This window comes from Monodelphis domestica, chromosome 4, assembly GCF_027887165.1.
Source record: "Monodelphis domestica isolate mMonDom1 chromosome 4, mMonDom1.pri, whole genome shotgun sequence".
NCBI lineage: Eukaryota > Metazoa > Chordata > Mammalia > Didelphimorphia > Didelphidae > Monodelphis > Monodelphis domestica.
In genome coordinates this window covers 354,568,611-354,581,076 of record NC_077230.1, presented here as the reverse complement: position 1 = coordinate 354,581,076, position 12,466 = coordinate 354,568,611, and the positions used below count along the sequence as shown (strand labels likewise).

At 36.6% G+C, this 12,466-nt stretch overlaps 1 protein-coding gene across 1 annotated transcript; it reads right to left on the bottom strand.

The window, feature by feature from the left end:
- Positions 1-5,950: 5,950 nt before the first annotated feature.
- Positions 5,951-6,895, bottom strand: LOC100023364 (olfactory receptor 52B4-like). Its single transcript, XM_001374893.3, has one exon. It carries the CDS (start codon positions 6,893-6,895, stop codon positions 5,951-5,953), a length of 945 nt encoding a protein of 314 aa, XP_001374930.3.
- Positions 6,896-12,466: the final 5,571 nt, after the last annotated feature.

Genomic DNA, 12,466 nt, shown 5'->3' with positions numbered 1-12,466 from the left:
AATCTTCTCTTTTTCAGGCTAAAGACCCTAGTTCCTTTAATAGTTTTTCACAAGATGTGGTTTTTATCCCAATTAATGTTTGCATAATCCATCTCTGGAAATGTTTATGCTTTGTCAATATCCTTCCTGACATATGGGACTCAGAACTGAACAAAATGATTAGAGATGGTCTGACCTAGGAAGAGGAAGGTAGGATAATCACTCTCCCTATATATACACTAAGTCACTAGAAGTAACCTAAAATTGAATGTCTTTTCAGCTGCCATGACCTGATCTAGCTCATTCTGATGAGGACAGTCCACTAAAAGTCTCAGTTTGATTTTTTATTTTTTCATATCCCCTCTCATAAATCAAACAGTACCTAAAGTTAATGAATGCTTGCTGAATTCAGTTGAATTGAAGGCCCATATGCTTAAAGATATCCTTCATGAACTACTCAGATGGATGGAACCTAGAAATTCATTTGCTTTTCTCTTATTGTTTCTACCTACTTCATCCTTTATATTACTTCCCAACCTTCCAGTCCTTCCCCACACACTACTCAACACTTGTTTGGCTGTGTAAATATTTAAATTAATGACTTAGAATATATTTATTTGCTGGGGGAGATCATCAAACCTTTCTTCCTGCCAAGGTCTTTGGCTTTTTATCTTTCACCTTCCATTGTTACTTTCATCTTCACAAGCATTGGAAAAAGAACATGAGCTTTGAAGTCAAAAGACTTGACTTCAATCCTGCCTTTGATGTTGACTTCTTGGAGACTTCAATAGAGTCGCATTACTCCTCTGGGCCTCAGTTTGCTCCTCAATAACTTAAGGAATTTAATTGTATATTCTCCAAGATCCTCTGAAGTTCTTATTGCTATTGTTTTCTCAAAATTTTAGGGTTTTGATGTGGTTATGATTGTTGGGTTTATCGTTTTTGTATAATTATCTGCCTCCAAATAACTTTAGTCTTAGAGCTTCTGTGACCCCATGGCCTAAAACAGTAGATTTTTTGCCCTTACACATTGTAGGAGATAAAAAAAAAACCAGACCAGAAATCATCACTTATTTGGTCAATATTTTTAGAGTACTTACTATGTACATAGACAATAGAACAAAATTGATTGATCACCTAATAGATGCAAAGTCAATTTAACTCTATACTTTATTGAGCATTGATTAGCTACAAGGCACTCTGCTAGTTTGTTAAGGGAGGTACAAAGATAGATATGATTGAATCCCTGTTTAAGATGTTTGTCATCTATTGGGAGAGAGACATCCAAAAAAGTGATACAATGACAAGTGAAGTGAGTACATAGAAAATTACAATCTGAAAAGGAGATTTCATTTTAGGGGGTCAGAGAATGGAACTAGCATCTGATTTGGCCCTTGAGGGAAGGGAAAATTTTTAGATGGAGATGAGAGGAGTCTATTGTAGTCATTGGGAATGACATGAGCCTTCACAGAGTCCATAGGGAAAAAGGATCTGAATGGAAATAAACCAAGTTGAATTGCTTCCTTTCCCTGACTGGTTCTACCCTCCTCTGTCTCTGCTTTCGCTCATATCATTACATGACCTGGAATGGATCCTCTCCATTTTTCTTTTTAGACAGGAGAGCAGTTTGACTGGAATACAAAAGAAATACAGAATTTAACTATAATAGTATTGGATATGGTTGGAAGCATGCCAGGATCCAGACTCACAACTGGATCCTTTAAGATGTTGAAGGTCACCTCACAATTCCAAGTTGAAACTTGCTGCCCCTCTCCAGATGGAGAAGTGATGGACTCAGGGAACAAAATGAGTAGTACTTTTTAAAAACTTACCAGTGTAGGAATTTATTTTGCTGACTATGTATGCTTATGGTGTTAAGGTCCAGGATTTCACTCACCACCAAGGAAGACCTTGGACAATGCAATCAGGCAAGGAAAAAGGCCATTTATTATGGAACTGGTACGCACCAGTGGGAACCTCTGCCATCAGAGTTCCAAGTTGCTTCTGAGAGGCTTGGCTTTAAATACTTTTTAGCATGTATGGCCCCCCTTCCAGCCCCTTATCTGCTACATACCATTCTTGGAACTTTGACAATTTTATGTTATTGGGGTCTCCTTGGCCTTTATCTGGTACCCACTACAGCTGGGGTTTGGCATGTTTATGGTTCTTATGTTATTGGGGTCTTCTTGGCCTTTATCTGGTACCCCTTGCAGCTGGGGTTTGGCATATTTATGGTTCTGACTAACTTCCAAGGTTAGTCAGCTTGTTAAGGCCTTCCTGTATTTTCTAGGCTGGTCATTTTGGCCTCCCTCAATGGCAGTTTTGTTTTTTCTTGTTTTCTCAATTAGTAGAGAAGAGAAAGTATGAAGGAAGTTGGGAAGACTATAGAACAGAAAAAAATATGGACCTCTGAAAAATAGAAGATGTTTGGAAATCAAGCCATATTTTTTTTAATTCTTACTTTCCCTCTTAGAGTTGGTTCCAAGGAAGTAGAGCAGTAAGGACTAAGCAATTGGGGATAAATGACTTGCTCAGGTCACACAGTTAGGAAGTGTTTGAGGTCACATTTGAACCCAAGGCCTTCTGACTCTAGGCCTGGCATTTTATTCATTGAGCTAACTAGCTGCCTCAGTCAGTAAGTATTTATCAAGTACATACTATATTCCAGATATTGCATTGGTTTATCTGCCTGTCACTGTCTCAGTCTCTGTTTCTCTCACCCCACTCCTCTCTCTTTCATCTGTGAATACTCTTGCAGCAAACATCAGCATTTAATAGACTATATTATTGTAAGGAGAAGAGACAGGCAGAGAATGTGAGTGACTGAGGCTAGTGGCTTAGAGTGCTGGACCATTTGTATTCAATAAAAGCTGAAGCCCCAAGGCAAGAAAACTGCTACAGTGTCAACAAATTAGAGCACATCTTTGTGGGCAAACAGTTTATTGCTGACCTAGCCTGAAAGCTAAGTCATCACACAGTAACAATGGAGTAGAAAAGGCAGCTTTCAGAGACTTGGTGTTGAGCAACACATTTGCTTATCTGAGCCAGAACACTAACAAACACCATGATTTATCTGATGAAAATGTTGGAAAAATTCAAAAGCTGCTAAATGAAAAACAAGAACTCTACAGAGTTTATCATCAGGACAGTTCATCCATCTATAAGAAGGCAGTGTTTAACTCCATTAAAAGTAAAGTGTAAGTGAAGTTTAGAGATAAAGGATTCTTGGCTCTATAAGAAGGCAGATTAGATTCAGTTTTATACTGATAGCAACAATACAAAGTGTTTGCATGATGCCCTGAAGACTATTTATGGGCCAAAGACCTCTGGTGTATCTCAGCTACTCAGTGCTGATGGAGCCACACTAATCAATAATAAGGACATGATCCTGGAGAGATGGGCTGAACACTTACATAGTATTCTCAATTGGTCATCATTAACCAATGGTGATGCCACCTGACCATATACTTTAAGTTGAAGTCAATCCCTTTTTAGCTGAACTTCCAACTGAAGAAGAGATTTTGAATACCAGCAGGTAACTCTCATTCCTCAGAGACTGGTCAAGAGCCACCAGGGTTTCATAAAAAGTAGAGGAATAGTCAACATGGTGTTTGCTGCCTGACAACTCCATGAAAAATTCCAGGAACAGAACAGAGATCTGATACCAAGATAAAGTAAAAATGGATACATGATTTAGAAATAAAGGGTGATACCATAAACATATTAGGGGAATACAAAATAGAGTACCTCTCAGACCTATGGGTAAGGAAACAATTTATGACCAATAAAACATAGGGAACATTATGAACTGTAAAATCAATAATTTTGATGACTACTTTTAATTAAAAAGATTTTGCATAATGTAACCAAGATTAGAAAGGAAGCAACAAACTGGGGGGAAATCATGGTAGATAACTTTGACATAGACATCTTTTTTCACCTATATAGAGAACTGAGCCAAATTCATTGTGTTGATCTCATTGTTGATTTCATTTTTAAATGCCTATGAAACTGGAATGTCTACCAGTGCCATGCTAGGAAACTGAATCTCTTTCTTTTGAATGCCTTAGGAACATTCTAAAGATTGTCTGGCAAGATAAGATATTAGACACTGAAGGCCTTTCTTAGGCTGAACTTCCATATGTTAATACTCTACTTCAAGGAATCCAACTTTTATAGATTAGTCTTGTTATTTGAAAGCCAAACACATATTTGCCTAAAAGTCTATCTTATGGAGAACTCACACAAGGCAAGCACTCACCTGGAGATCTCCCTGAAGAACTTTGCTATTGAGTTTGAGATATGAGAGACACTGGAACAGGATGGTCTACTATGTGATGCCTGCATCAAAAAAGATGCTGTGCCTTATGAGAAAAACAGAATTGAGTACTTCAAAGACATGTGAGATGTATAAATTAAGAAACATCTCCATATCAAGTGTTCCTACAGTTTATTTGACCTAAGGTAGAGCTTTCTGGGCTTATATAGCTCTGATCAATCAGAGTTGGACACACTGTACATTGACCCCAGAAAAATGATGTCATTTTGGTTCAAGGATGGAAAACAACCATAAGTTGATGAGACAGGGTGGCCCTCTGGTGAATAAGAAGTATCTGTTCATCAGTTTCACAAAAGGTTTATTATGTCTATCTAGGGAGTATAACAACTGTATTGGGAAGTATGTTATACCTAATACTCTTTGGTATTTTTTTTTTGTTCATTCCCACCTGTGAGCCCTTTTCCTCTTAAGAAGTTTCTATGGTAGCAGAAACTGGCAGAGATCCTCTACTTGATACTGATAATATGTGGGAAAGGAAGTTGTAAGTATGACCTCTTGTAGTGGAAATATATTTTGTTGCTGCAGACTTTTTTCTATTGTCTGGTTCCTCCCAATTTTAAGGAAGATGCTCATGTCACCCATGTTTTCCTTCCTCTTGAGACTGTACTAAAAATTCTCTGAACTTTACTTTTCCTCCTTTTGGGTATCTCTCCCCAACACCCAATTATCCTTTTTTTCTAAGTTATCTTCCCATTAGAATATAATCTTCTTCTTTCTGTTTGTATGTGCATTTCTAGCTCTTAACATAGTGCCTGGCACATAGTGTTTAATAAATATGTCTAAACTTACACTTCAGTGGATAGGTTGTTTATACAATATTTATAATGGATATAAATAATGCAAGCTAGAAATACATGTACATCTGAATAAATGAGGAAACAGAGCCCCAGCTAGTTAAAGCAACTTGCTCAAGATCACACAGTGACAAGTATCTGAGTGATGATTTATCAAATTTTATAAATACAAACATTCTTTCTATAATAATCAGTTTACATTGGGGAAAAGAACAGTTAGTAGTATCTAAACCACAGAATGCAGAGCCAGATCATATATCTTGGCTTTTAAAGTAGTTGATTACTAATAATATGAAAAAAAATTAAAGTAAAACATAAAACCTTCCTCCAGGAGCCCATCATCACTGATGTGGAAATGAGCATGGTTTCTTGAAGTATATGTCAAACAAGGTTTTTCAAGTCCTACCAAAAGAGTTTTTGGGAACAGAAATGATGATGGGACTTTATCTGACCTTTACGTTTTAGTTTAAATTCAAGAAAGGGTTATCTCCACAATGAAGATCATCAGATAGTTAATACTTTTATGTAGAGTTTTAGGAGACTATGGTTAAAGCTATGAAGATATAATCTTCAGAGGGCAGAGAATATATCTACACTGATGAAGTCTTTTAAGAAAAGCTCAAAATCAACCATTGTGATATGAATTTATTTGTTTGTTCACCTTCCACAAAAGCTTGAGTTAATAAAATTCATTACTCCTCAAATCACTGAGTCATGCAATTCTTACAAATACCTTTATTGCTTCCACCTCTTTCCTCCCACTCCCCAGTCTCTACAACCATCAATCTTTGCTGGACAGCATCTGAAAAAAGATTCCCCTGGCACACATTCTCCAAAGTCATTTCTGCCTTGGAAAAAACACATAGACCAACCGGTCTCGGATCTGTTTTGTCTTGGCACCATAGATGATGGGATTCAGCATGGGTGGAGCCAGAGCACACACATTGGCTAATAGGATATGAACATGTGGTGGAATATGGCGCCCAAAACGTTGGGTAAGAAATGTGAAGATTCCTGGAACATAGAAGAGGGCAATGACACAGACATGGGAACCACAGGTGTTGAGAGCTTTGTGACGAGCTTCCCTGGAGGGGATGCGAAAGACAGCTTGGAGAATCAGACCATAGGAAGTTGCTATGAGGATAATATCTAAGACTATAGTTGTTAAAAGGACAAACACTCCATACCAGATATTTACACGGATATCAGCACAAGCATATTTGGCCAGACCAATGTGCTCACAGGATGTATGGGGAAGAATGTTGTTTTGGCAGAAAGTCAGTCGAGTCAGAAGGAATATGATAGGGAAAATGGTGCCAAAACTTCTTAAAACAACAGCCAAACCAATGTTTCCAGTAACTAAGTTGGTAAGAATCATGCTATATCTCAGAGGATAGCAGATTGCAATGTATCGATCAAAAGCCATCACTAATAGAAACCCTGACTCTATCACATATGTAGAGTGAATAAAGAACAGTTGTGTAATGCAGCCACCAAGGGAGATCTCTCTGGCATTAAACCAGAATATGGACAATGTCTTGGGTACAGTGGTAGTAGAGAGGACAATATCAGCAGTTGCCAGCATGGACAGAAAGAGATACATGGGTTCATGGAGGGTTCTCTCAGTGGCAATGATATAGATGAGGAGGGAATTCCCAATAATGGCAGTAAGGTAGGAGATCAGGAAGGGGATGGAAATCCACATATGCTGGTCCTCCAGGCCAGGGATACCTACTAGGATGAAGATGGTGTGGCTAATACTGGTATGATTGAGGATGACCATCCCTGGAATGTGTCACTTCCTGTGGAAAGAGATACCATCTTTGTCCATCACATAAGATCAATTTTAGGGAAATGCAGAAAAATAGATGATTTTTTTCTTTGGCTTTGGCACACACCAGGATTTGACATGCTCTATTTCCTTAAGTAGGTAACTTCTCCAGGAAGTGTTCTCTTTTGGGTTGGCATTGTTCCCTAACATCTAGCTGCCAACTTCAAGCTTTTCAATTTTCCCAATAATCAAAACTTATATTTTAGGAGAGGGATGGTGACTTCAACAGTGATAATCCTCTGCTATTCAAAGAAAAATACATCTGACTTCTGTGTAGAATTTGCAATTCTCTTCAAATCTACTTCCCTTTTCAGTTTTTATGTGTTCTTTATTGTTCATGTTCTTTAAGAAAGAGCTATATAAATTCCTTAATTTTTCATTATTGTTCCGTTCCTTTATACCCAGTGTGGATATACACAAAGCATTACTGTGTAGGAGATCCCATCTTTCATATACTGTCTCCTGAGCTTCAAATTACCATAATTGTCTTCTTTTTTCCCTGAGGGCCTTTGGTTTCCCTTGCCATTATCCCAGAGACAGACAGAAAAGTAGTGGAAAGCCTAGCTCTCCTTGGATCCCTTATTCATTTTCTTCTCTCCTCTATTCCTTGTTCTTGTACTAAAAATTTGGACTCTATTCCTTGGGATTTTTATTTCTCAGTCCATATGTGTAGACAGGGTCCAAAGTATGGGTGATTAGTTATCATAAATTAGCTTCCCAATGATACATACAACTCATGGGAACCTGCATGTTACAGGAAAATTAAATATTCCATAGATGTTCTAGATTCCTTAATTCTCATTCATTTCATCTAATGCCTTATACATAGTAGTCAAACCAATGGAGCTAATAGGATTCTGACAGATTAAGCAACCCACACTCAGTATCCTCAGACATGTCCCAGATATGTTTTGAATCTTTTGCCAATCTAATTTCTGTTCCTGATAGGGGTGAAAACTGGAGTTATAAGAAAACCTGAGGATTCTAGAGGTACTAGAATCTTGTGGAATCCACACACAATTCCCTGAATCTATCTTCTTGTCTTCCTCACTGGCCACTAGGGAAACCATATTCCTGGATCCTGATCTACTTTATACAGAAACAGAGAATATTAGAATTGGAAAGCACTTCAAGTGTCATCAAGTTTGCCGAAGAACATCAGAAACGGTGATGCAGTAAATAAAGCATTGGACCTGGAATCTGGAAGATGGGTTCAAGTCCAACTTTATATATTTCCCAGTCATGTGACCCTTGGCAAATCACTTAATCTCTATTTCTCTGTTTCCTCAGTGAAATGGTTTCCTGGTGAAATGGGCATAATAAATACCTGCTACCTTCTAGGGTTATTGGAAGGATCTAAATATCTATCCATCTTTGTATCAATCTATCTATGTATCGATCTAGGTATCTATCTATCTATCCATCTATCTATCTATGTATCTATCTGTCAGTCTGACTATTTATATATCTACATATAGGTGTATATGTTAATATATAATTAAATATGTTAAATAATATATTAAAAAGCACTTAATATGACATGTATTATAATATATACCTATTATAATACAATATATCAACAAGCCCTTAATATAAAATTCAAATTTTAAGTACTAGGTAAATGCTAATTCCTTTAACTTCTTTAGTTCAACCCAAGCCCAAACAAATATCTTCTCTCTCTTATATCACTAAAAATGGTTATGTAACTTTTGCTTGAAAGCTTCAAGCCTACATAATTTCAGGTGGATCCTCTTGACATACTTGTAAGTACCAGCTACATAAAGTATGCTTTTTGTTCCCCTTTAGTCAAATCTTATGCTTGTATCAAATGAAGCCCTGATCCAATCTATATCGCACTTCTGAACAATGCCTAAGTCACTCATTAGACTCAGGAAGGGTCCTTGGAGGATAGGGAGAAATGGCTCTGAGAATCCCAGAGTGTCAATTTATTCAGGTGTCTGTAATCCACTTTTACCTTCTTCCTGAGCCACAGTAATTACAATTTTCCAAGAGTGTTCCAAAAATCTTTCCGCAATTTTAAACTACGAAAACTTGAAATGACATGAAGATTGTTTGAGACACCTTACATTATTGATTTCCCTCTTTAATAAGATAGTTTATATGCCTTCACAGCATCTTTATAGCTCAAACTAGGATCATCCCAGCTTTCTTTAGAGACTTCCAGTAGTAGAATACATTATATACCAGCTGAGTTTACATGGTGTACAGGTATAAGTGTTATGGTATTGGGGCAACTAGGTAGCTCAGGATAGAGGGCCAGGCCTAGAGTCAGGAAGACTCATTCTCCTGAGTTCAAATCTGTCTTCAGACATTTACTAGCTGTGTAACCCTGAGTAACCATTTAAACCCCTGTTTGCCTCAATTTTCTCATCTGTAAAATGATCTGGAGAAGGAATGACAAATCATTCTAGTACTTTTGCCAAGAAAACCCCATAAGTGGCCAAAAAGAGTGACTGAAATAACTGAACAACAAAAACACTTTTCTTTACATTGAGTCAAAAACTGTCACTCAACACCTTTAAGTCTTTGGTCCTAGTTCTGCCTTCTGGGCTCAAAAAGAATCATTCTGTCTTATCTAATCTGTCCCTTCTCTAACTACCCTTCTAATGCCTGAACAATGTCATCAATCTACTCTCCAATTTTCTTCATGTCTAGGTTAAATATCCCTAATTTATTCAGCCATTCTTGACATGCCATTTTTCTCTAGTCCTATAATCCCAATCAAACTTAATTGGATGCCTTTGAATTTTCAATGTTTTTCCTAAATTGCAGTGCCCAGAAGCCATCCTGGTACTCTTGATGTGTTATGATAGCCATAGGTTCCAGTGCTTTGTCCATTTTATTTCTACTAATAAAGCCTAAAATTGTATTTGTTTTTATGGAAAAAATATTCTTTCCTCCTTTCCAGAGATAAGGAAATAATTGTTCAATGAAACAGTGAACTCCAAAGAGATGAGTGTTTTTTGAGTTGTTCTAAAGTTGGACTTCTTGACCTTTTTGTGTGTCAGGGATTCCTTTAGCAGCACAATGAAGACCATGAATCCCTCCTCAGCAAAATTATTTTAAATACATGAGATACATAGGATTACAAAAGAAACCAATTATATTAGTATAGTTATCTAATTGTTAAACAACAAGTTCATGGAGCCCAGATTAAGAACCCCTATTTAAAAAATTTTGAACTTTAACCTTATGAATAAACTATCTTTGGCCTTTAGATTTACTTTCAATTTGCTCACATGGGCTGAGAATGATAGATATTTAGAAAACAGAAGCTAGGTCTAGAAATGGAAAATAAATACAAAAAATAGTGGGTACCTTTAAGAAGATTGTCATAGGGGTTCTACCTCATGGAATATGTGTGAGCATAGGTCTGCTGGGGCCAATCTATAGATCATGTTTCAGAGTTCCCCTACCAACTTATATCTACCCTTTGTAGCTTGGTGCTAATGAGTTTGGCTCTTTGAGATGATAAAGTAACATCCTAATTGGCCACTGAGCATGAAAAGTCACTGATTCAGTTGATCCTAAAAAAGGAGTGACTCCACAATCTATTCTTTTCTTTTTTCTATCTTGTCATAACAATTTGAACCTCTTCTTAGAGGGGGTAGCAATGGTCCCCTTTACTAACACTGTAAGCACATGACATTCTTCTGGTGAGCTTTCACCTGGGTTTTGCTTTCTGCTTCTGTTTTATTACATTCTTGAGCATTGATGACCAAATAGCAATCTTGTAATCAATGTTTTAAGTGTTGGAAGAAATGCTGTGAGTGACATGTCCACAGATCCTAGGTCCTTCAATTGGAACTGGCTAGGAGCAAAAGTGTTCCTCAACTACAACTTTCTTGGAGAAGATGAACATGGACAAAAGGAAGAGCCCCATGCCATTATTTGACTAGAAAACATGGACCTAGAGGAAACTTGATTGGATAGTACAAAATTAAAATAAATAAATGCCAATTCATCAATCCTACAAAATGCTTTGTGTTTTTATCATTAAAATTTTTAACTTACCGGCAGAGTATAATTATAGTTATTTTGTTACTGTTATTTCTTTAGGACTATTGTAAATTTGAACTTGTCTCTTGTTTTAAGTATTTATTTTGTGTATAGGAAATAAATAGCTGTCCTATAACTGATTCATATTTTATGTTGAATGTATTTCCCCTTCCCTTTTTGGGGAGACCATAGACATGAGCTCAAAGCTAAATTATAAGTACTTTCCCAAAGCACTTGAAGATGGTGGTGTGTAGAACAAAGGGTGTGAGGAAGAGCCTAACCCTTCACTTTAGACTCCAGTCTGCACATGCATATGTCATGAGCCACAAGATCTAACTTCATGGAGACAAAAAGGTAAGCATATCAGTTTCCTGACCATAGTTGATTCTTATCAATACAGTAAAAGAACAGTGAAAAGACAACTTGCCAACTAATTTTCATTCTGTTTTTTCTTCATTCAACAAGAATGAATTTCAAACCTAATGAGAAGGGGAAAATGACTTAAAAGAAATTGAAATCAAAGATAAAATCCAATTTGCAGACTTTAAAATCTACTACAAAAAGGGTTATTTAAATTATCTAGTATTGTGAGGAAAAAAAGAAATACAATGGAGTCACATCTTATAAAGATTAGTTTCTAGACTATGTGTAAGTGAAAATGTGACAGTCAAAACGACCCTTGAAAATCTTTTAAATTATATTTGAAAAAATAACAAAGCATCTTTAATTAGTAGTATTTAAAAAAGAGTTAAGTCTCTTTTTAAAGAAGGTAGACTTTGCCATAGAGCAGTTGGAACTGAGATGGTTGCTAAAGAAACAAAAGTGAAATTTATTTTTAATTAAATCAAACTAAATTATTGATCAGGAAAGAAGCAAGGGTCAGGAAGTAGTATCTGAATAGTCATAAGCAGTGATTTTTGAAGTCATTGGGTTAAAAAAGCAAAAACAATATTTTGGGCTGCCTTATCAGCAGTGTGGAGGGAAATATGGAACCCTAAGAAATGGGATAATTACCTCCTTTTAGCCAAGATAGAGGGCTTACACTGACATTTTATCCTTTAGGATTGCCTGCAAGGTAAGTAATGCTTAGTGACCTAGAATTTAGCCTTCGTCCTCATGAATAAATGACTTTGGCTTTTTGGTTTTCCATTTAATTTGCTTTAAAGTATTATTATGTTATTTTTTATAGTCTGAGGAGAATCTTGAAGAGAAAGAGATGGATCATGAGGGAGATTGGAAATACAAAGTCCTCTCTATTTGGACAGGGACCAAGACATCACTAAAATTTTTCAAGTGTTGATTGGATGAGCAATTATCAATGTTGTTATAACAGGCATTCCTGTTTAGGTGCAGATTGATCTGAAAGACTTCTGAGACATAAGGATGAATGGGAAATGGGCATTGGTAGATAGGAAAAAAATGGGAACACTAATACATTGTTGGTGAAACTATGAACCTATTCAACCATTTTGGAGAGCAATCAAAGAGTTGTAAAATTGTGTG

Bases quoted from the DNA above. Each gene is read 5' to 3' on its own strand.
- LOC100023364 (XM_001374893.3), bottom strand. From the start codon at position 6,895: ATGGTCATCCTCAATCATACCAGTATTAGCCACACCATCTTCATCCTA.